Source organism: Chaetodon auriga, chromosome 24, assembly GCF_051107435.1.
Source record: "Chaetodon auriga isolate fChaAug3 chromosome 24, fChaAug3.hap1, whole genome shotgun sequence".
NCBI lineage: Eukaryota > Metazoa > Chordata > Actinopteri > Chaetodontiformes > Chaetodontidae > Chaetodon > Chaetodon auriga.
Genome location: NC_135097.1, coordinates 16789371 through 16814892, shown reverse-complemented (window position 1 = coordinate 16814892; position 25522 = coordinate 16789371). Strand labels below are relative to the sequence as shown.

Below are 25522 nucleotides of genomic sequence, written 5' to 3'. Positions count from 1 at the left end.
CAAATCTCTCAATGTGTAATTACAGAAGGTAATCTGCTCCTCAGGTTGTTAAACACACCACAGTGTTCCCAGAGACAACATTGAGGACATGACCTCAGTGTCCTCAGTGTAACTACAGACCTGATATATTGTGGACCTCTCCAACCTGCCTGAGACACAGTGCAAACAGACAGAAAGGGTCAAAGTGGAGCAGCATATGGAAAGAAGGTTGAATAATAACAGGGTCTCTGTAAAGTACAGTATGTGTGACAGTCTTGTTTTACAGTCCAGTGGCACTACACCCTCTAAAAAGACCAAGAAAAAATAACAACTGCAAAACTCCTTCACATTTGTTAGCTTTTTATTATCAATGGTTGTTAGGTGCGAAGACAAAGAGAACAACAGGAAAGCAATATTCAGGTTATGATCATCATAAAGTAAGCAACAATCTGAAGAAAAACATTTTCAGAAAAGGATTAATGTGCGTCAGTGTGTGATTTCCCTCATGTTGCAAGTGGTAAAATTAAGTTTGTCATCTCTATACAGTTGAGCCTGTGTGATGTTCCTGAGTACATGTTAAAGTGTTACCGTGTACCACTGAAAGAAGAACTAATACAGTCTTCCTCTTCCAAAAGAAAAGGTGAGTTCAAAAGCAGTGAAATTCACAGTCCCCTCAGGGGTTTTGCTTCTCCGCTCTGGTCTGATGTGACCAGTAGCTTATGGTGGCTAATGTGAGCTAATGTTCGCAAACTCTGGATAGATATTTCTGTGTAGCTGATGTGACAGACCTCTTCACTGCTACTCTTATATACTATAGAGATGCTTTAATGCCTTTCTGTTCATGCGTCAGGCATTAGTCCCTTGTGCCTACTGTGACATTAATTGACAAAAAACAGCCTTTGATTAAAGCAAACATTTGAGGAGCTCGTATAAAAACATATCTAATGAACATATACAGTAATATGCAAAGTGTGAAGACATTGTAACTGTACTAAACATATTTTTCCCTCTTAAAGCTGCATTCGTTGCTTGGGTACAGCGGACCAAGCTGTAAACACAAATCTGATGTGTTATCACCTTGTGTTTTCATGACATGCGTGTTAGCAAACATTTGCATATTTGTTCAGCAGACAGAGAACAATATTAGCATTCAGTCATGTTTCTGTCAACGTGATTGGAAGTTCAATATTCACTCCTTTTAGCTCTGTTTTGGTCTCCATCGGCTCCTGAGAAAAATATCTGGCCTGATAAAACACTCCACTATGTTCACAGCTTGTCTCTGATTAGATCTGTCTGCTGTTTGGCGCTGGGCGGCTACCGTACAGTGGCCAATAAGGAGGTTGATAAAAAAAGGACTTTCTAGGCCGTAGAACCAAACCAATGAGCTAAAAGAGGCTAAAAAGATCTGCAGAGCGGAGGGGATCTGCAGAGTAGAACTCAGGGTTTGTCACGACTAGTAACCCCTTTCACATTACACATTTGTCATTTGATCCATCGTTAATATAAAAGTACTGATTAGTATAGCTTTAACTTTGAGTAGCATTTGTATGTAGCTGTCCATCTGTCTTCTCACTGTTGAGCAGGGGGGACTTGCACAGTGATCACCGGCTGAGAGGGACAGAAAACAAAGAAAAGAACAAATTGAAGCCATGGAACCAGACTTGGTTGCTAGATTTGTGACACCGCTAGAAAGTCTGTGCAGCTGTGTTGCAACAGTTACTCACCATTTTGGGAGCCGGCGAACAGCAGTTGACCACCTTGCAGCAGTAGGCAGCCAGAGTGACAGAGATGGCCATGAGAGTAACCTGAATGAGCACACTCTCAGCAAGAAAGTGGGAGCGGGTGTTCTGTAAGTGCAGATTTTGAATGTACAGTGTGTTATGACTCATCCCTGAACAATAATACGATTTCATTACTGGCCTGATCCAAGCCTAAAACATGGAAATATTGTACTGATAATGAGCAAACATCACTCACCTCAATATTATGACAGGTTTCACCGTAATGTAATGTGAAGTTGTCGTAGTAGTAGTGCCAGCAGAAAGAGCCCGGATCCTCCATTTTAAACAGGACTAAGACAATGTTAAAAGCGGAGGCACCACTGGCCACAATCTGCATCCCCAAGCAGGCCCTCAGCTGGGAGACACAGGCGAAAACAGGAGATCCAACTTTTAAAGACATTTACAGACTGGACGAAAGAAGAGCAAACTGTAATTTGTTCGATTTTGTTGATATCTAAATCCTGAAATAATAATTACAATTGTTAATCATGTTCATCTTACATGTTGTGCTGTGCAAATGCACAACTATTAAGATTCATCACTGCTGGATTAGCATGTTTGGGGCGCAGGGAAGACATTGGCAGCTGCTCACACATGCAGGCTGGCGTCGCTCTAATCTGCGGCTTATGAAGTCTTTGAAACTCGTGCATTTAGCTTCTCGTCCCTGTTCTCTCAATACATGTCTGCTCTGCTCCTGACAGCCGATGCCAATCAAAGGAGCAGCACGGCTGAATCTGAACCCACTGAGGCTCAGTGAACTTGTGTAACAACCAGCTCAATTCAGCCTTCCTCAGTGACTGACGTGACTCATCGATAGAGGAAGTGGCAAAGACTGACGGCAGCTCTTTTCTGTGGCAGGGTGGGTCCACGAGTGCAATAGTCTTCATTTCTAATGGCAGCCATTTTGGTGACTGATGTTAGTTTCTGTCTGCTGCTCTGAAGGCAGTAGGCCTGGATCTGTGTGTGGTACCCTCCTCTCCACCCAGGTCACTCACCGTCGGCAGATGGAGGTTCTGTGCTGCTATAGCCACGCTCCCAGCTATTACCACCTGTGAAGAGAACACAAGTCTCAAACTCAGACCAACCTCAACATCAGGACTAAGTCTGGAATTTCACGAAAAGCTGCCTGCTGTGGGTAAAATAGTCGTTTCAGCAGGAAATCATGAAGGGACAAATAAAGCGGCCTGAACACAATTTGTCATTGGTGAGTCAGTCAACTGACAGTCCCAACATGTTGATCAGTAGAAAATGAAGAACTGTGAAAATCAGCTGTGATCATTGTTGATTAGGAGTGAAAATCTGCTATCATAGTATGTGTAATTTGAAATCATGATATCAACTTATATACATTTTCAGGACAATCCGATGATTAAGTGTTTATGGATAAATTAGCCAGAAAAGAATAATATTAGTATACTTGACATGATAGCTTCTACTCAACCTGTGAAAACAGCAGTGTTCTGCAGCTGATGATATTCACTGGTTCATTTATTTACGCAGAGCCTCATTAATTACAGTTACAGCAACAACTGGTACTTTTCCTGAGGCTCACATGAATGAAAATTCTAGTAATTGTCAGCTACATTAGATAAAGTGAAATGGTGCAAACATCTAACATTCATAATAACAGTAAGACTTATCAATACCAATAACAAACACTGAGAGAAATAAGACATCAGAACTCATGAGATAGTACAAAGGACAGCTCTACGTCATGTCATCGCCTCTGAATTGAAGCAATCAGTGAAGCAAACAAACATCTCTTAATGACAAATAAAAGCAGAATGAGTGGCTCTCTTCATCAACATCACATCTTTTAAGAAGCAGGCAGGTCAAGTATTTAGCTGCTCCATTTCTTGTGCAAACAGAATGAATTTAACATTTCAAACTTGAATCACCGCCTTGTGGAGGTTTGCCTCCACCAACCAGCCAGGGTGCAGTTAACATCCATGACTGTCCAGACTCAATGTCTGTAGTGAAGACTTTGAAAGAATTTCATGAAAGGTATTGTGTTTTTTTTGGTGAAATCAACTTAGAGACTGTTTTTCCAGAGAGGGACAGAGGACTGACAGAGAGCTTCATCACATGGTGCAATGACAAACACCTGAAGCTCAAAATCAGCAGAACCAATGAGCTTGTGGAGGACTACAATGCTTCCAACATGGCGTTGTAAAACATGGATTCTTCACACACATCTTCAACCCGACAGCACAGAAGATCTAAACAATCAGCACAGTTTGAATATTAGTGTCATTGATTCAGCATCTGACCAAATGTGAAATATGGTCACTTCTGTTCCTGAGTTATGGAGTTGAATAACGGACAGAAAAGTGTTTCTGCAGAGCTTTAAGATGTCACAGTGAAGCTGACCTGATCATTTTATGCCATGAGACATTTGTGTGAACATTTGGCATAATTATTTGCCTGAGGCGTCACGTTCACCAGGGTGGGACATACGCACCTATGCCCAGATGGATGGAAAATCTGAAAACATAATGCCTCTGGCAGCATTGCTTGAGAACTGACTGGTCTCAGTATTAAACTGGTAAATATGAACCTCAGAAGTTTGCAAAGTAAATAATGATGTCAGTGCAACAGCTTTCTTTGAGGTACCTGGAGTTTTGCTTAGAGTGATATTTCTTAAAGGAGACAAGCACCTTGTTTTATTGTGGCTCTACATGAGCACTGATGCTCCATGTGAGCTGCCTTGTTCTGTGCTGCCTCCATATACACACAGAGGGGATGTATGTAACAGTAGCATCAGGCTTATCTGAGCTTCAGCTTGGAGATCACTTCTTTATACCTTGGTTAAAAACTGGAAGTGTGCAGTTTCAAAGATGTGACGTTTTACCATTCTGAAGAAAAGGTGCTATTGGTTGCATTATGGGAATTGTAGGTTAGTCAGTGGTTTTGGAGTCTGACCCATACTAGAGCCATTTGTCTCCCAACTTTATAAAAGTCCAATACTTTATCAGTGGCCTGGCCCTTTAAAGACCTGACAAAATACTGATCCATCACATGATTTAAAAATAATTGGATTATCAGTTTGCATCATTGTCTTACATATGTTGTCACATCATCCAACCCTCCCTCTGATCTGAGGTTTAAGCTTTGACTGGGCCATGTTCTCACCAGCAGAGATGAAATGAAGAAAGGTATGTCACTCTCCATGTGGGTCAGGCCTTTGGACAGAAACACAGCCACACAGGAGATCTGAAAGGCGCTCAGGCCAATCTGAGTGATCTGGAGAGAAGAGAGAAGAGATGCTGAGATCGCAAACCTGCTCAAGTTTTGTTGGAAACGCGCACACACACGCACACACACACACACACACACACACAGTACCCCCAGAGCTTTGGGTTCAGCCTCCAGGTACTTCTCTTTCCTGTGGACGTTTCTCTGGAAGGTAACTGCGACCAGCGGGCTCTGAGCTACACCGGTGCCTTCCTCTATGACTCCTGCTTCATCTGAAACGGCCACAAACCAACTTAACTTCACGCACAAGTGGACGCTAGAAAGGAGAAGTGCTTGCACTGCAGTCACATGTGCTGCGGAAGTTCAGCTTCAGTGTATCGAGCAGAACGCAACATCTGGATCTCATCAACTCTGGACAAAACATGGATTTTCAAGCACAGTTTTCTCAGTATTAGCTCAGAGAAGAAATAACGGATGAACAAAGCGTCTCCGTACCTGCCATGGTCACGATCGGCCTGCTTCCACTTCTTGAACGGATGTCTTCGCTTTGTAAACGTCTTTAACCGCTAATCCCTGGCTGCAGATTGGAAGTTTTGCAACAACTTTGTGGATGTGGGTGATCAAGTCCCGCCCCTGTCCCTGCAACATGACTCCTGCTGCGCATTTCCTCTAACCCTCTCCATCAGCTGGCTGAAAGCTGAAGGCTGACAGCTGCTGTGACTGCGGACATGTTCGAGCCAAACAGCTGCAGCGCGGCTGCACTTGGTTCAAGATTTCCGAAGACTCCTGCAACGGGTTTGATGAAAGCTATGAAAGGGAAAGCTCACCACAAAGCTTTCCTCAGTCCTCAGTAGGACAAATATTTGTTTTGAGGAGGCAGATTTGACCCACAGGCAGCTGAGCGACTGTCAACCACACACTGAAGGTCCACCGAGGCCCTCAGGCAAACGCTCCTGATGGAGACAAACTTTGGCTGTCACTGGGTCCAACTCCTACAATATTGATCATTCTCAGATCTGTGTTTTAAATGTCATCTCAGACCACTTGTTATATACTCAGAGGTATTTTATTGATGCAACACTTTGATCATAAACTTCAGCAAGTTTAGCCTCAGATATAAACCTTGAGGTGAACTTCAGAAAAACCTCTTCATATTTATTCTGGGACATTTCTAAACCGTGTTTAGTAAAACATGATACAAATAAAGGAATGTGTGAGCAGTTGTGAAGAAGATAAATAAAAGAAACTATATTACAATTCACAGAAACTCCTCTAGTGCGGATCCTTTGAGCAGCAAGAAACTGGATTACTATAAAAACACTAAACACTTTCTCTGGGGATCAGAGGACACTTTTCACATCCTGTTTTTGTCCACTCTTTATATATTGTTTCAGGTTGCTTTCTTAAAATAACACTTGATTAATCCCCCGCAGGGGAAATTTGGTTGTTACAGGCAGCAGCAGTGTCAAAAGTATAAAAAAGTCTCGCACTAAAGACTCTTTCTTACTGAAGTCTCTACAGACTTCGTTATCTCACTGTTCTGCCACCACAGTTCAAATGGCAGACGACCTGAGCTGATAAAAATGTTGATATGTTCATGTGAGTTGCCTTCAGTTAATAACACAGTGCATTCAGCGCAAACTAAGGAGCAGCTTCAAGGGCTTCCAAACATGTTTGCCCTCAGTTTTACCTCTCAGGCTGCATACAGACCCTGTTATATCTTTAAGGGTTGCTGGAGCTGTATGTAGCCTGGAAGGAATACCTACAAAACAGACACAAACAAACAACTATTTATTCACTTCATATTCTGATTAGAAGATGCTATAATTAAAGACCAGTCAAAGATAAAGCATGAGAGCACCGAGCTCTTTATAGCAAAGATGCAAATTCAGCATCATCCATCCGAAAGCACAACGTACTTAATATGGAAACTAAAAATGATGTAAGGTTAGAACATTAACAATACAGAGAGTTTGACTTTTACAGTACAGCTCTATTTATTTTGTTACGCTGTTACACTGTCATTATATAGATTACATAGAAAGCACAATAACCAATTTTATGTAATCTACTATGGATTGAAATGTATGTAAGTACAGATAATAGAATATATGTGCAGGTTAAGATGCAGGCTGCAGAGTAAACAGGCACACGTTTAGAAATACATCGGTCTTTATTGGCACAAGAGGTTAAAAACAGGTAAAAGTGCTCACACACTGTGGATAACTGTACAGACAGTAAGGTCCCTCATTTCTGTCCACTTGCTAACTTCACAGCATCACCTGATGGATGAAGTCTGGAACTGCAGCTGCGAGCTGCAGGTCTGACCTGTCATCAAGTCAATAAATCCAACCGTACTGGTCAACAACTAGTGCAGAAGCTGAGTCACTGAGAGACACTCACACAGGGATGGACTGGAACCAATCATTCAGACTGTGAAGAGAGACTCTTGCGATATGATGAATGTATGACCCACTATAAATCTACCTGGTATCAGACTAGACTCATTACTGACCTGCATGGATGGTCCATCCCTGCATTTCTAGGAAAACACAGCATCAGCTACACATAATATGAAAAAGACAAAGTTAATCAGTTGGGACAACAATCAGTGCAATTATCGTTGACCAGGCAGAAACAATCCCTGACAAACATCCTTCTAATTTCCCTTTATTATGATTGATAATGTAAACACACTTAGAATGATCACCTTTAAAGGTACTGATTGGATTACTGCCCTTCTTTTTGAAAATAAAATCCCTGACAGAATACGCAAGATTTGATCAAATAAAAACAAATAATAACAAAATATTTTGCTCCTTTCAATTGAACTGACGTAATGTTGTCCTACTTCAACGATTCCACTGCAAGGTGAGAGCTTTGAGTCTGGTTAGCCGAATAAAAGGAGCAAATGTTAGCCTAACGTCAAAATTACATCACAGGACTGACAACGAATACATCGGCTGTCGAGGAGAAAACAGTACCCTGAACTGATTCTAATGAGACATTTTGGTCAGTTTCATGAATGGCCATGTCAGTCTGTACAGATGTGTCATTATTAGCATCATAATTGTTAGTGTCCCAGTATTAAAATGCTGTTTCAGAGGCTTGTCCACCCTGAACAAAGAGAGTACAATTCTGGGGTCAAACTCTTGTGGCTCACATAAAATGACTGGCTTTTGGCATGTTAAATTTAAAGGCAACTTATTTTGTATTGGCTTTTCGAAACTTGTGTGTATGGGGTCTCGAGAATGCCACTGGAATAATAATACAAGAGCGATTCTAAACTGACAAAATCTGACAATCACTAATGCTAATTCCTTGTTCTCTCCTTTAAGTAATGAATTAATAATAAGAATTATTAATCATACATTATTAATTCATTATCAGTTAATGGATCAATTATTCCAGTGGCACGCTCCAACCTCCACATGTGGGACCTCTCATTAAAACACTGTTAATACAGCAAATTGGGTAAACCTAAGACAACAGGACAGAAAAATGGCAGGTAAGGCTTTAGTGGAAGTGCCCTTTAGCCCAGGAGAAAGATCACAGCCTCAGTGACTTTGGACAAATAGTGGGAGTGACCTCTGGTTGACCTCTAGCCAGCCTCCCTCACAGAGTCTGGTAGCCATCGGTCCTCTTCCTGCGGCCCAGCAGGTAGGCCACCACCACGATGACGATGAGCACCAGCAATGTCACTCCCACCGCAATAGCCACACGATAATCCGGCTGGTCAGCAGGACAGCGGTCAGCTGGAAAACACACACACACACACATCAGATTTACTTCTGATAACCAGTTAAACCAAGTCAATCATCCTAATAATGTAATAAATATAAGCACACATGAGGTGCCTGCTGTGGATAAACACTAAGATCAGACATCTTGTGTCCAGCAGTTAAACTTTTCTTCTTTGTTAAAGATTTCTTTTTTCAATTTCACTTCACGTTAAGGAATTTACTAAGATCATAATTTTTTTTTGTGGATAAAAACTATATCAGACACAATTTATGATTAGAAATAAGGGTACTGTACAACATGTAAAAGGGGGATCTTTAAATGACTTTAATATTGGCAGCCACAGACTTCCACAACTGCTGTTTCTGTATTATGAAAATTTACCTTACCTCCCACTAATTCAGATCTGTAATTGAAAAACTAAGCACACTTCTCCACCATGTTTAATGTCAGCGCAGAGCAGTGTGCAACGCCAGGTTCAAAGTACAACAAACGTCGACAACTGTTTCAGCACGCAGCCTGACGCATGCATGTGTCCAAAGATCAGTACTTCTGTGATGGCCCTGTGCTTTTGTCTAACATTTAAAGTTGAAGCGTAAAGTATTCATATTATGGTATTATTTTATCCAAAAAAAAGCTCAAGGCTAAAGCATCTGCATGTAAAGATCCCGCATCAGAGACATGTCATCAGACTGTGGTTAAACCTGCTATTCCGGTGCTGCAGCTGGCTCGTGATACATGTTACTGAATGTGTTGACACCTGTGGGTTTAAGAAGCGATTACCGCCCAGCCCTGCTATTTTTAAAGTACGAATAATTAGTAATGAGTTAGAACTTTCATTTAATAATAAATCTACTTGAAATATTGGAGAAGACATTTCCTTCTGTCTGTGATTCAAGCTGTGTTTAATATTTGTAACCTGAAACCTCCTCTCTTTGTCTTTCAAATCTAAGAGATTATGAGAACAAGGTTGGTCAATACTCAGAGTAAGCAAATACACTGTTACGGATAACTGCAGTATGAGCAATCAGATGTGGAGGAAGTACAAAAAAGCTGGATTTGTTTTACTGAAGTAAAGTAGTTTTACCAAAATGTAAATTCTCTGGCAGCAGCATGGCCCTCTAATCATATTTTATACAGCTGTCAGACCAACGTACTGGAGAAACCAGTGAAATATTTCCCTCTGAAATACAGCGGAGAAGCATAAGATGGAATTACTTGATACGTGTACTGTGTGACTTTCCACGACGATGAGATCTGACCCCAGGAACCGTGCTGCCGTCAGGACATTGCGATTTGTGAAAAGCTGTGAGATTGTGTCACAATCAGCACAAACGCTTCAGTTCAAAAAGTGCTTACACAGCCCTGACGTGACACTTCATTTGAAGAAATTAAAATATGTTGAAGTGCGAAATCAGAGAGGGATTTGACACTGACACTCTACACTGTTGGGCAGTCTGAGAGCTCATGGCATTCTTAGTGCATCAGTGTTGTGTGCTGTGTGCCAATGAGATACCACTTGCCATTCATACATACATATAGATATATATTCTGCTGTGGCTGCTATTTATTCAGTAACCAAGAGACGAAAATCTGGAATTTGTTCATATTAAAAAGCTGCGAGTTATATAATCCTAATTAATGGCCGATAGTCACAGTGAGCCCTTCATATTGTATATGGAGTACTTCTTACACTAATGGATCTAACGGTGCATTTAAGAGACAACTACATGTATTGATAAGAGGCTCTCAATGAGCCAAAAATATGAATTGTTCCTCATGAAGACACTTACGCAAGCCAAAGTCATTGCTCTTGGTCAGATTGAAGGCCTGCATCCTGTCTTGACTGACATCAAGGTACAGTCCATTCCCCATGTACAGCGATTCCTTCTTGCAGGAGTAGGAGTGTCCGACCTTTGCATTGAAGAGATGCACTGAGTCGTTGTTGGCACTGTACTGGCTGTTACCTGCAACAGTTAAGCAAAGCAGCGTTCATGTCCCGTCAGGACACAAAGACAACTCCCAGAAGAACAAAAGTCGATGATCGGAACTAGGTCAAAACTTGTTAGACTGCATCGCACTGAAAGTAGGTTGGCTGTCAGTGGCATCACATGCTTTACAGCAGTTCCACAGGTCACTTTTATACCGAGTTGAACAAGCACAAACAAGGAAGTTGTCTGCTTAATATCACCAGTCTTGCGCAACCTGCAGTGCTGTGCAGTGCACACACAGTGACCCAATTAGAAAACATATTAATCAATAGAATGACCCTAAATCATATGTAGACTGGAGTAAAATGGGAGTATTCCAGACTTACCTCCTTTGCTTAAGGGGTAGGAAAGGCCGAAAGACAGAGCATTAACGTAGACCATGTCATCAGCAGTGCTCTAAAGACAGAAAAGAAATCAGTTTTCTCTAAGGTTGTTATCCACAGGTAGATGGTATTCAAGGCCTAGAATGTAATTTTATAAACAAACAAGGCCATGACAATGACTGATTATGAAACAACATTTGGAAGGACTGACACTCAGTAACATAACTGATAGTTGGTTTTTATTGTTAACACATCTGTGTAAGCATCATTTTTATAGTTACTGAACTATAAAATGCAATGGGTCTCAGTTTTCTCAGTTGGGTTTGTTCTTTGAATGTCGTTGTTAGTTGTTTGGATCTCTAACCCTTGAAGATTCAGATTGAATGAGCAGATTTGGAGAAAGATCAACAGACAATGAATCAGAAACTATTGTGATTACTGATAATGATCATTTTCGTCCTTTTTCAAGCAAAAAGTTGTTGACTAGTTGCTGCTCCTCTGCTTTTCTCATGGTGAACTGAATATTTTTGGGTTTTGGACTATAAGGCAGACAAAACAAGACTTTCCACAATTCTTTGCCATTTGGTCCATTAAACGATTCACTGAGAAAATAACAGGCAGATTAATCCATAGTGAATTTGACACTGAATGCACATTCAGTAAAATGCTATAAACCCAAACCCTGATTCACAAATCCTTCTGTCGTGGACAGAAACGGCACTAACTGTTGTTGTTGGGCCTTTGCTGTATTTCTTAATAGCTACGTTATGTGGTTCGTTTGGCAGTGATATGTTATCACTCACAATGTGTTCATCTGGAGTGTTATTTAGAAAACAACTAAATAATCACACAAGTGCTGTGGTATGAGGTGCTGTGGTATGCTCTTAGAACAGGCTTGTCAACTAAACTTCCCTTTTTAACACTTCTCTGATTCTGGTTTCTATGTGAGGCTACCAGTCCAACAAGTTGTTTGCATAAAGACTGAATGGGTGAATTGTCTCAAAGCTACAGTATTTAATAGCTCAAGGTACTGCGAAGATGAGGGCTAATGTTGTTGCATCCCCATTTGCCAGTTTTCAACATTATACTTACGGATTTGTGTTAAATCTTGGAAATCAAAAGTACCTTGTTGAACATGAAGGTGATAAAACCCTCTTTGAAGACCAGGGTAAGGTTGGCCTTGGTTTCCTGACAACCTCCATCTGCTTTGGTCATATTTGGCTGAACAATGAAGGTTCCATTGCCCTGAAAGACAAACACAGAGAATTCAACGGAATGGCCACCTTGTATAGGAAGATACCATGGCAACTGCAGTGTTTCTTTAGAGAAACCTAGTTCTTTAGGGAAACACTATCATCTCGTTGCGTAGAATTAGCAATTGTCATATGACACAAAGATGACACATACCTAACCTTCCACAGTCATCAAACACACCACAATGAGGAAATCAAAACTTGCATGAAACATTTTCTCAATTCCTGAAATTGTACTGCTGGAAGCTGAGTCACAGGCTCAGACACAAAGTTCTATCCAAGGCCAAGTTCTACATTTCTACAATCCAAGTTCAAGTGTGGAATCTGCTCAAACGACCAGCTGAACCTTTTGAGTCTTTCTTTGATTCTTGTTGACTCTATTTTGACCAATGAAACGTACCAGACGGATCTGTAGTGCCACCTGAACCATCACGCAAATCTGTTGTTTGTCTGTCATCAGGGTGTAGTTTCCTGCAGTCAAGGTGGTGGAGGGAGTAGGTTGAGGAGGAGGTGGGGTTGTGGTGGTGGTGGTGGTGGTTGTAGGCGCGGTGGTGGTGGTGGTGGTTGTAGGCGCGGTGGTGGTCGTGGTGGTTGTAGGCTTGGCAGTGGTGGTTGTAGGCTTGGTGGTGGTGGTTGTAGGCTTGGTGGTGGTGGTTGTAGGCTTGGCGGTGGTGGTTGTAGGCTTGGCGGTGGTGGTTGTAGGCTTGGTGGTGGTGGTGGTGGCTGTAGGCTTGGCGGTGGTGGTTGTAGTTGAGACGTCAAACTGACCAGCAGGGGACACGGTTACAGAAGGGTTGGATTCCTTGTCTTCAGCCAATGATAGCGCTTCATTCAAAAAGACAGAGAGGGAGAAACAAATCGTTTTCAGTGTTCATACATGGACCACTGCCCCATCGCACAGCATCGTATCAACATCTTATTGGCTTAAATAAATTTGTTTTGGCTCATGGGTTAGCAAGAAATGACCTATTTACGCATCTAGCTTCTCAGAGCCACATTATAGGCCACATTCGGAGTTGTGCCACCTTCTGTATTAAAGTCCAATTATCTCCTTTTAGCTTTGTTTGGATCTCCACCATCTCTCGAGAAAAACACTTCCTGTTTAAGCGTGCGACATTCTTCGCCAGCGAGTCGCTAACTGTGTCTGCCCTCTGCCTGCCACTGCTGGAAATGCAGCTGATAATAGCAGAGTTTAGCTGAGTTTGCTGACTGGAAAACCAAAACAAGATATTAGAATAGAGCAGGGTTTTCATATTACAGTCATTTAATCTGCTGTTAGTATAAAATGCAGTTTTAATGCTTTAATGCCACGAGCAGCTTCGTCCTTCAAACAAACAGTAAAATTTGCAGACCGACTTCAATAGTGCCACTGTTTTTCATGTTGACCTAAGATGATACTACCATACTGTTTCTGAGCCTGCAGCAGATTTATGACACTGTGACACGCTTATCTGCAGCTTCAGGGACCAAATTCCCAAGATAGAATAGATGACTGGGCTTCGTAGACTTTTAAAAAAGGTTAGCACTGTCATGTTACCAGACGGATGGATGAGGGATTTAAGCAGGCATAAAAGTGTAAATACAAACTATGACCTCCAGTCAGCATTAAGTAAACAGCCAAGTGAACACAAACACTTCTCAAAAACTCTGATTTAACAGCCATTTTAGAATAATAAAAGAAGAATACTGATGTAAACAACTAATATTAATTCTACTCCCCAAAAGACTAATTCCTTGTTGTTTTCACAGTGGAGTTCGGGTTCATAGCAAGCTGCAGAATCATCCTGTCCTAAAAAAAACAGCAGACATGTGACTCAGACCTGCTACACTATCGAAAGACTGCGGAAATTTCTGTTCCCTAAAACCATCCAGGAAGTCACACAGAAGACTCATAAAAACATGCAATGTCTCATTTCTACACCAAAGAAAGAACATGCAAACACTCTCTGATGAACTGACCCTGAAGGCGACAGTCAGATAGAACACCCGCGAGAAGCGACGCAATAGTGTTTAATGAAACACTTACGTGAGTCAACAGAAGCGAAACTGTTTTTGCACAAGCCCTTCACTAAAGTAAAACCAATTTCTACACCATGTTTGTATTTTCAGTTGGGCTCATTCGTCCACACAGACAGCGTCTTACCTGAGACAGCGCACAAAGCTATAAAAAGGAAAACAACAGGCCTCTTCATGATGACAGACTTCAGCTGAACTTCCTCTCACACTGTCTCACTCTGAAGCATCTGTGCTGCGTCTCCGCTCATAAATACACAGCCGTGTCAAGTTGCCGCAGATACGGCACATAACCGGAAAAACTGGATTTAAAAAAATAAAGCATCCTTAATTGTTAGTCGATGGTAGACAAGGGAGCCAAACGGCCTAAAATAATAATAATAATAATGATGATGATGATGATGATGATGATGATGATGATGATGATAATAATAATAATAAAAATAGAATAGGACATTCTTAATACATTTTATACATATATTTAAATACAAAGCTATGTCATTTTATTCATTAATATTTGTTGTATTAACTGAATATTAAATTAAAGATAATATTAGATTTTTTTAATAGGGATTTTAGTTTATGTTAGTGGTGCGAAATAATTACTTCAACTGATTCTTATGCAGTTTCCAAACAGCTTTTCCCCAGCTTTGTGGTAACATAATGGACTGTAATATATTACAAGGTTGTTAATGGTTTTCTGTATGGATTAAGTAGTCTTTAGGGTAAGACAAAATACCCTCGAGAAATACCCCCGATTTGCAATTTACCAAGTCATCAAGCTTTAACTAATTCATTCAGGTTGTACATTGCAAATTCAAACTGTAATATATTATGGGGTATTGATGGGCTTCTGGGTGGATGAAGGAGATTTAAAGGTTTGCACCCTAACGTTTTTATTAAAGTGGACATCCAGGGTCCACATTTGACATTATTTAATTGACAAATTGTTAATTCTAATATGTTTATCAATTTATTAATATATAAAATAATTAAAATGAAAATCTGGCTTTTAGTTTTCAAGATGTCCTCAGTCAAGTGGTAATTTTTAATCAGTTAGTGGTGTTACATGAGGGGAAGGGTAAAAACAGTCTAATGTAGAATAAACAGAGGTGATGAATGAAAATAACCAAATTATTACCATAATATTGAGTGAGTTATGACTAAGTATGAATTATTTTCAAGAGGCACTGTAGCGCGCTGTTGCGATTTTATTTTGAAATCAACAACCGGAAGAGCTAGTGTCGATTCCTGTACGCTAAGGGTTACCCTTAACACGCCAACTGATATCAATATCCAGGAAACGAAACCGATGTGACAATAGGGAGGGAACCGACTGCCTAAAATTGGAGCGAAAGGTCGAATTCTGCACCAGAATGAAACGAAAACAGCGTTAAACTGCACACACACACACACACACACACACACACACACACACACACACACACACACACACATATACACACACACACACACATATATATATACACACACACACTACGATGATCATAGGTCAACTATCAACATGACGTACATTTTCGTGGAGGGAGAAAATACTGTTAAAATACTGCTTTCTTGTACTAAGCACAGGCAGTACACTCTCAGCTGCAAGCAGTACTGTATGCTTAAAGGCGGCAATAGTAATTCTGGTTGTAACAGTAATAGTAGCAGTAGCAGTAATGTAAGTAATGCAATAGTAGTAGTGATAGTAGAGCTGCTATAGTCATGACAGTAGTAGTTGTATTTATATAGTAGGCTAGCAGTAATGTCATAATACTTAGAGTAGATATAGTACATGTTTCCAGAAAAAACAAACAAACAAAAAACAGACTTGTGTATTTATATTTATATTGTTATATTTTTTTTAGTAGATGTGTCATACACCAACCTCACCACAACAAATTCCTCGTATGTGTAAAATCGTACTTGGCAATAAAGCTTTTTCTGATCCTGATTCTGATTCTAATAGTGGTAGGAGTGGTAGCAGTTAAAGTAGAAACAGTAGTAATCGTATTTGTAATAGGAGTAGTACTGTCTTTCGTAGTTGTGACACTAGTTGCAGTGGTTGAAGTATCATAGTAGAAGTAATTGTAGGAGTAATAGCAGTAGTAGTAATTACAGTCTGGTAATATAGTACATGTCTGGTAATCATAGTAGTGGTAGTTGTAGTTATACTAGCAGTAGTTGTACTAGTTGTAGTTTTTGTTATGTAGTTATAGAGGAAGTATTTATAGCAACAGGAGTAGTAGTTATAGTGATTATAATGATAGTAGTGTTAATAGTGTTTTTAGTAGTAGTATCATAATTAGTTGTAGTAGCTGTAGTAGTAGAAGTGGCTGTAATGGTTGCAGCACAGTAAAAGAACAAGGAATGTAGTAGTTGTACAGGTACATGTAACGTGAGGTTGCTTTTAGCATCAGTAGACAGACCAGTGAGGATATTTCCTGACTTCATGTGACACAGAAAGAGGAAATAAGTCGTTTCCCAAACTCACACAGACACAGTGAGCATGTGGTCGACAGTGATACTCTTTAATTATGAGCTTGGCTTTAACATGTGCAGCCGGTCAGGCCCTGTTCTCACCTCAACCATGTGACTGAGCAGATTAACAGGTGCGTCTGAAGCGCTTTCAGTGTATCCAAACACGTGAGCTGCTGTCAGCTCTGTGAGACCTTTTTAAAACAATTTACAGCCAGTTCACAAAAAGTTTAGTTTATTAATTCATTTTTTTTAAAAATTGCACAATTTGCACAATTCTAAAAAATACACAAAAATGACAAAGATAGCAAATAATGTACAGTACAGGGAGAGGCAGCCAACCCAGACGGATTATTTAAAGCCTCCACCTAAATAATGTCATAAAAAATATGGAAAATGGAAGATGGCTACATAAAAATAATGGCAAACTGATAGTAACAAATTATATCTTACAATAACAACAATATCAATAGTGATATCAATATTAAAGCAGAAAATGTGAGTATGAATGTGTGCGTGTGCGTGTGTGTGTGTGTGTGTGAGGGGGGATATTTGTTTAAACGTCTGTATTGACTCCTGAGCAACAGTAATAATACTGTTAAGCTTTCTTCTGGGAATTTAGTTTGGACCCAAGGATGCAGACCAGAGAAGGATTTAGATAAAGAACAATATTTATTACAGTAATAAATATGGCAAACAAAAGCACAATCCAGAAGAAAGTGGGAAGAACTAAGGGAGCTCCGTTGAAACGGGTCAGAGGCAAGGCACGCGCTGGCAGGGCAGGCAGGCAGGCAACTGAAACACATAAACACACCTTGAGTAGCAGTTCATGAAAAGACATCAGCAAACTCACGAGGAGAGGAGACGGTGTATTCAGAGAGCTCTCCCCTTTTATTCTGTGCCTTAATCATTGTCATGAGATCATCAGATGTGCACCTGTGGAGGTGGAGCGGGCTGGGTGTAGAGACACACCCAGCTAGACAGACAGGGAAAACAGACAGACAACATAAAAGGGAAACACTGGGAATAGACAGGTCTGTAGGATCGTAACAACTACATGTCACTATGAGTGAAATAAATAAAATACATAGACAGCAGATGGGAAAAGCAGTTGCAAAATAGCAGACAGTCTTTAACCAGGTGGGAAAAGCCATTTGATTGCTTCAAAGTCAGTCTTAAACTGCTTGGGAATACTTCTTTCACTTGAGTGTATCTTCTAAATAAAAATGCGTATTTGAGAAATACTGATGCCATAAGTAGTGAGAATCTGGAGTTTCTGAAATCGAGGAGCAGAATGAGATGTGTGACTTTGACCAGGTTGTAATCCTAACAAACTCTCTGGAGGACTTTCAGATCCTCTGGTATAAAAGAAATCAGTCTTGAGCTGCTGAATATGTTTTTAGTTCATCAGTTATGTCACTTATATCTTGGCATCAAGGGAATGAAAGAAGAGATAATAGGAACAATTCAAAATTGGAGTGAAGAGCAGAATGAGCAAAGGGTTTAAAGATGTGGCCTTCAAAATCTGATTTACTGTAGTTCACAGTGTGTGGAAAGAATTACGTGCTGTGGTGAAGTCATCAAAATACTGTGTAAATGCTTAACGGTGGAGACTAATAAGCCAGACCCTGAGCTCTGGCCTTCCCTCGTTGTGGTGGGTTTGTGTGGGTGGATGGACAATACGTTTATCGTACCTCAAATATGCGATGTCGCCTCTCGTGAGCTGCCTTCATTTCTTGGAGCAGGACTTTCTTGCTTTGCTGATGAGCTTCAGGGAAGTCTTCACTGATAAAGATGTTGGAGCACTTCAGGTTTCGAGCTTTATCCAGAACAGCAAGTTTGTCCTGAAACCACAGAACTCACAACAGGGCAAGGATTTTCTGATGATGACATTAGCTTCCCAGACTTATGAGCCCAAAGCAACTCCATGTTCAAAACATCCAGTTTTCTCACTTTTTCTTCAAACACACAAAACACTTTTCTTTCACCTTACTCTTTAATGTAATCTACAGCATTATTATGCTGTCTTGACTGGCCTTCAAGATGTACAAATCCATCCCGGTATCAATATGGCTGTTGGACCCAGCTTTACATCAGATTGTAAAATTGCCAAATGCCTTTTGAGTCATTTCCAGACTCACCTTGAGATAACAGACTTTGAGGAATCAAGTATGATCTGTACATAAGTTTTGAAGCTATCTTCCTGCCATTCAAGCAAAGTTCCATCGAAGTCTTTTTGCTGGTCCAGTAATTCATGCTCTGGAGCCATGGTGACGTATTCCTCTGCAGTGTTGTTAGAAGCTTTGGGTGACATTGTTCAGTCATTAGCTACAACTAATCTCACAAAATATCCAAAACTTAAAAAGTGGAAGACTGAAAACTAACAAAGTATTATGTGAAATGTATTCAACATTTGAGCTAAGTCACCAAACTCATCTCAGCAGCCACACTGAGGTGGAATGCACGTCTGATGCAAACTTTAAAGGGGCACTTCACCAAGGTTTTACATCAAACTCAATTTACTAGCCTGTGAAAACAGTCGTGTAATGTCCTCTGTGGCTCTGGAGGGATCTTTCTACAGTTTCAGAGAGTTATATTGAATTAGGATCAAGGCTTCCAAAAATGTGAAGTCTCAGGCCAAAATCAAAATGACTCCTTCTTTAAAGAACATGGACGTTTGCCAGGCCAGGAATACCTAATGACAGGCTCTGTCCAGTTGCATTAGAGAAGTGTAGGGTCCAGGGTTTTTTGGAGCTTAAAAAACAATGCATATTAGCCATGCACATCCAAATACCTTAAAAAGGCAGGTGCTGAACAGTGGAACACCCTGTAGCTCCCTTCAGTGTAAATGAATGGTACATCCATTGCTGATGTTTAGAGGTCCCACACCTACCCATGCCAACCAGTAGCCAGTAATGGTTTGGTATTCCAGAAGTGTGAGTAAGGGATAATAGACCTCAGATTCAGAGGAGTTCAGTCAGTACAGGGAGAAATATGATTTTATTCATGTAATCACTGGTCTGCATTATGCCCAGAACAATATGGCACGGTGGAACGGTGGCAACACTGTCGCCTCACAGCTAGAAGGTCCTGGGTTGTGGGCGCCGGAGGCGTGTCCTCCACCATGCCTTCGGTGCCTGCTGCTCGAGGAAAAGGGGCCTTTCTGTGTGGAGTTTGCATGTTCTCCCCGTGTTCACCTGGCGTATCCTCCTTAAAAAAAAACAAAAAAAACACTAAAAACATGCAAGAAGATCACCACCTGACCAATGGTGACAAAGGAAACTGGGTCCCCGGGCGCCGGTCGGATGGCAGCCCACCGCTCCTGCTCTGCCATGGAGGAAGGATAACCAGGATGGGTTAAACACAGAGGACAAATTTCACTGATTGCATGGCGTGTTCGCGTGTATGCTGTGTGACAAATAAAGGGGATTGTCCCTCTGATTCTCTCTCTCAATAGACAGGCAGAGAGCAAAAAGGGCAGAAAGATCTCCTTCTGGTTGAGTCATGTTACCACCTGTCTGAAAACCTGGATCCAAACTGGCCAGACAAGGAAGAAATCAGGCAAAGAGATGCAACCGCCAAGCACAGACAAGTATAACACTTCACAGCAACAGCTACCTTTGCTGAACCCGGGAGACAGTGTTCTCATGCAACTGGACAATGAGAAATAATGGACGACACCAGGGACTTTCCAAGAAGCCAGTTCCACTCCAACACCTTATGTGGTGGACACTGCTCAAGGACAGTACTGGCTGAACCAACATCACCTGTTCAGTTCACCTACAGTCCTGACTCACACTCACACACACACACACACACACACACTCATGAGAGTTACTTTGTTTTCTGGGTGGTGATAATGTACAGGACAGCATACATTCAATATAGCATTAAATGTCACTGGGGCAAACGTTACAAACAATTCTGACAGGCTATGAAACACAAACTTGATGATTTAGGTCATGAGACTAATTAAACTATTCACAATGTACGAACGTGAATGAACCTCAGATTTATACAATCAGACTCTGACTCATTGCTGCTGTTCTGCGTAATACGAAGCAAAGACTCAATGTCAAATTTGTTCTCCATCTAAGCAATAGCAGCTCTGTGTTTTTCATTCCTCCATTGGTTCAATTTCCCGGGAAAATGTTATGATAATGAGGACTCTCTCTGCCAATCCCGATACCTCAAACCCAACTAGTCCCGCCTTCGATGACGACAAACGAGAGGAAACTGTACAATGCCATAAAAGGAAATTACTCCCGCATGCGCAGTGGCTTGAGTTTTGTTTGAAGTGAACTGCTGCCTGGGACTGCCCTACAAGCTGCAAAGTCGCCAAGCATTTGATTTTAACAGTATATTTTTCACATTTCCTCCATATTCTTTCAGCGCCTCTATGCATCGTAGAGACGATGTTAGGCCATCACTATCCAAATGCCGACAAGTCGCAACAACTGGTCAACTATGTGGAGGATTATCTGGAATGTGTGGAGTCCCTGCCTTTGGACATACAAAGAAATGTTTCTCTGCTTCGCGAAATTGATGCAAAGTATCAAGGTATTGTGTTTACATGTTTTTATCATTAATTACAACTGCGGGTATGAAACTGGCAAACATTAGCGCCAGTCTGACGGTGTGCTGAAATGGTGGAGCAGGCGCGAGCCTTGTGTTCCCTTTTGGCAGAAACCGAGCGCCCCTTGTTCATACCTGCTTCGATTAAACAGCTCTGTGACCACCTGAAATGTGCTTTATTAAATTGACGAGCCATGTGTTTGTGAAACGAGTCAACCATCCGTCCATTAGCATAGCCCGGATACACTCCGTCCAGGTTCGTGTGTGTCACCGACCTCAATGAGGAAAATTGTGAAATTTGATATTTCTTTATGTCGGCAGACGTACATGTAGATTTCGACCTGATATAAGAGCTGTTATGAATACTTTGTGTCCAATGGCAAATTCGGCATCGATATTATTTAAAAAATAGTTCTTTGTAATGATAAAATCTCAACTTTTTTAATAGGTACACACTACCGCCCACTACGGTGTTTCCGCGGTGGATTATTGTACGAATACCAGTAAAAACAATGAATTAACTTGGGCACTTATTTGAATTAAACGCTGCCGTGTATATTTAAGGTATGCTGAAGCCCACAACGTAAAATAAAGATGTGTAAAGGATCCCAAATTGTGTTCAGTGAGGTGTGAACCCTTTCCCGATGACCGTGGTTAACAACACTGCCGTTTTTTAACGTAACAGTCCTCATTGTTGCTTTCTGTTGACGCAGAGTGAGAAGTGGCTTACAGCCCATGTGTACAGTTAATGTGACCCACACGGACGGTAAATGGCGCGTTAAATGTAGGTTTTTAAAGCGAAGCACACAGCTGCGAGGGCTTGGACGATGTCTGCTGCTCGGCAGCCCTCCCTGCAGGTTACCCCGTCGACTGTGAGCCGCAGAGCCAGATGGCTCCTCTTCTAGGCAACCCCCTTCAACACGTGACTATCGTCACTTCCTGTAGGCAGGAACTGACTGCGGCTCAGCCCGCCCCCTCTTCCTCCTACTCTGAGGCGTTCTGAACGTCGCTTTACTGGTTACTTGTGGTCATAATCTACTTTTCTCCACTCGCCCTCTTTTCCGTCATCGTGTTATCATCACCTTTCTATCTTCTGTATATTGTCCAGATCTGTCTGCACAGTTATTTGTTCCTTCCTGTTAGTTCCTGTTTGTCAGTTGCCATGTCTCACTACTGTTAGTGGTGAGAATGCGTGTGTGCGCGTGCGTGTGTGTGTACATACGGAGAGTTGGAGGGATGGGTTTTCTCTGTTTTTCTATTTTCCTTTTATAATGTTTTAACTGTTGTAAAGCACCTTGTGTTGCATTTTACTATGCATGAAAAGTGCTATATAAATAAAGTTTGATTTGATTTGATTCCTGTCCTTACCCTACCTTTGCTTTGGATAGAGTGGAGATGTTGTCCTTCTCTTGTATTTTTCCATTACTGTTGCTGTGCTTTCCCCCTCTGATTTTGAGAAGTCTAATATTAATTTTGCCAATTTCTCCTTTGAGCAATTCTTTTACTAAATTGCTTTTTGCTGAATGTGATATTTTTCCCTTGACTGTTATTGAATTGGTGAACAATAGTTCTTAAAGCGTACTAATATCTGTCTCTGTCGTAATATTTGTTAGAGCTGATCTAGAGTCACTACATGTGAGTGTTTTTGTTGATCTCACCCATTCTAACGCTGTCAGCACTGCAAACAGTTCAGCGGTATATACGTTCAAGTAACCTGATGTCCTTTTCCTAATTTCCAGCTGTAACTGGGACTCACACCTGCAGACTCTGCTGCATCTACTTGTAGATACTTTGATTGTAATAGTCCACATGGCTACGTCCCTTCAGCCCTCCAGGCTCAGCTGCCTCTGACAACATGTCCAACTTCACTGTCACTTACTGTGTCTGCTGATGACTTTGCAGCAACATGCTGGACAACCACTGGCGACGTGTGATGTCACAAAGTCCTGTCTGTACATCCAGGTGTTACAGTGTGATTTAAGATCAGCACAAAGAAACTTTCCCGATCAGCAGATGAATGTGAAGACATACACACATAATTCTGAAGAGTGGAGCTCAAATGTCACAGACAAATACAAGAATCAAGTTTTTTTTTCAGTGCAGGGGTTTTTATATTTCTTATTGAGTCATGGTGTCAGTAATGAGTATTAATCTCCCTGTTTGTCTTGTTTTGCAGAGGTGCTGAAGGAGGTTGATGAAGTATTTGAGAAGTACAAAGGTGAGCAGGATGCAACACAGAGAAAGCGGCTGCAGATCCAGCTGCAGAGAGCGCTCATCATCAGCCAGGAGCTGGGTGATGAGAAGATCCACGTCGTGACCCAGATGACGGAACTGGTGGAGAACCGCTCCCGCCAGATGGACTCCCACTCCCTTTGCCTCCAGGAGCCCAGCGAGGCCGAGCGTCTCACTACGGAACGACGCTCCAGTGTCCAAGACTCCCCGGCCCCTGAACGTACCTCGGCCCGGCGCCCACGCCGCCAACGCAACAGTGAGAGCCGTGACTCCAGCCACCCGTCAGCCAACGGCTCTCTGGTGGACGACCCTGTGGAGGAGCTGTCCATCCCTCCACCCAGAGAGAAGAAGTCCAAGTCTGCGAAGAAGAAGAAGCGCAAGGCCAAACAGGAGCGAGACGCCTCGCCGGTCGATTTCGCCATCGACCCCAATGAGCCCACCTACTGCCTCTGCGAGCAGGTGTCGTACGGCGAAATGATCGGCTGCGACAACGACCAGTGCCCCATCGAGTGGTTCCACTTCTCCTGCGTGGGGCTCACCTACAAGCCTAAGGGCAAGTGGTACTGCCCCAAATGCAGAGGGGATAATGAAAAGACCATGGACAAAAGCTTAGACAAAAACAGAAAAGACCGCCGATCCAGGTAGTGACCGGTCTTCAGTCAGCCCTCTCTCATCTGGAACATGCCTTCAGTGTGAGGGTCAAGACTGTCAGTAGTTGATAACGTACTCGTGATGTTGTAAGAGCACAATCGAAAACCATTAGTAGCAGCGCTTATTATTAATCAATGACAAGTTGTGATTGAACTTGTGCTGTTACATCACTGATTGTTCCCACTGGCTATAACTGTATTGTAGTCTGCAGGGAGTCCAGCTGCTGCAAGAATCATCAGCTTGATGCTGCCATCTTCCTCAAGTGTTTTGCTCTTTGTGAGACTCTAATTTTTATTTTGACTTTCGAGAAAAAATGGAAGTATCTTTTGGTTTACTGTCCCTTTTCGTTATGGACAAGATCTTAATAAAAATATGGTATTCCTGCTAATGGTCATTATTTTCGTCAGTTTTGGCCTCAGTTTTTTCTTTAACTTTCTTAATTGTACCCCATTATTTGAAATCGGTGTCTGTCTTTATACAATGATGGCTTGTGGAGAATAACCTACACATGTAATTTGTTTACAAGAGGTAAATATTTAATTGAGGAGATGATTGTTGATGGGACACTGGAATAGGATGTCATGTTTGTGGACTTAATGTTTTCACTGGTTCACTATCACTATTGTGTAATTTTCTTTTTATATTCATTAAAACAAAGTATAGTCATTCAGTTACTATTCAGTTCTCTTTTCTCTTTCAGCATGAAGGATGCAACAAGGTCCCTGAAGCAAGCTGGTCCAGTCTGCTGTGCCTGAGCAAAGACTGTTTGTTGCCCTTAACATGACATCTGAACAGACAGCGTTTGTCATTGGTCAAACATTTGGTCCAGAGTGAAGTGGCTCCTTGAGGATTTAATAAATTGCTATAAAATTTCAAATAGACATTAATGCTCCAGAGATTAAATCCTGTAGACTTTGGAGATCCTCTGACTTTTCATGTTGCACATTTATCTGGTTGGAGTTTCCTGCTGTCCACCATCAGAACAATAACTGCAATCCGTCAGTCTTGGCTTTACTTTGACATCAGAGCTAACATATGTAGCATGCTAAATTTGAACATGTTAATGTTGACACGCTAACATTAACATGTAAAAATGCTCGAAGTCTTTCAGTTAGCGTCTGATCCAAATGAGAATGTCAGCAGCCTTATGGAAACTTCTACCTCAAAGCACAACTGAGCTTCAGTCCAGCTGAGGCTGACAGACAAATGCATGGAAAACAATGTGAAGGCTACTACATAACAAGTTCTGCATTCAAACCTCTACATAAGTGAGAGCACAGAAGTGTTATCAGCTAAATGGACTTAAAGTC

General features: G+C 41.5%; 3 protein-coding genes across 3 annotated transcripts; 1 reads left to right on the top strand and 2 right to left on the bottom strand.

The window, feature by feature from the left end:
• Positions 1-324: 324 nt before the first annotated feature.
• On the bottom strand, positions 325-5561 carry LOC143317120 (membrane-spanning 4-domains subfamily A member 4A-like). Its single transcript, XM_076725092.1, has 7 exons — positions 5451-5561; positions 5106-5227; positions 4893-5003; positions 2756-2809; positions 1957-2115; positions 1704-1826; positions 325-1587 (listed from the first exon to the last, which is right to left on the bottom strand). The coding sequence occupies exons 1-7, from the start codon at positions 5455-5457 to the stop codon at positions 1549-1551; spliced, it is 615 nt and encodes a 204-aa protein (XP_076581207.1). The 5' UTR covers positions 5458-5561; the 3' UTR covers positions 325-1548.
• Positions 5562-7109: 1548 nt separating this feature from the next.
• cd68 (CD68 molecule) lies at positions 7110-14515 on the bottom strand. The gene is made up of 6 exons (XM_076725491.1): positions 14407-14515; positions 12664-13088; positions 12136-12255; positions 11014-11083; positions 10490-10663; positions 7110-8710 (listed from the first exon to the last, which is right to left on the bottom strand). Exons 1-6 carry the CDS (start codon positions 14453-14455, stop codon positions 8571-8573), a joined length of 978 nt encoding a protein of 325 aa, XP_076581606.1. The 5' UTR covers positions 14456-14515; the 3' UTR covers positions 7110-8570.
• Positions 14516-21032: 6517 nt separating this feature from the next.
• On the top strand, positions 21033-24882 carry ing2 (inhibitor of growth family, member 2). The gene is made up of 2 exons (XM_076724325.1): positions 21033-21314; positions 23506-24882. Exons 1-2 carry the CDS (start codon positions 21170-21172, stop codon positions 24204-24206), a joined length of 846 nt encoding a protein of 281 aa, XP_076580440.1. The 5' UTR covers positions 21033-21169; the 3' UTR covers positions 24207-24882.
• The last annotated feature ends 640 nt before the right edge of the window (positions 24883-25522 follow it).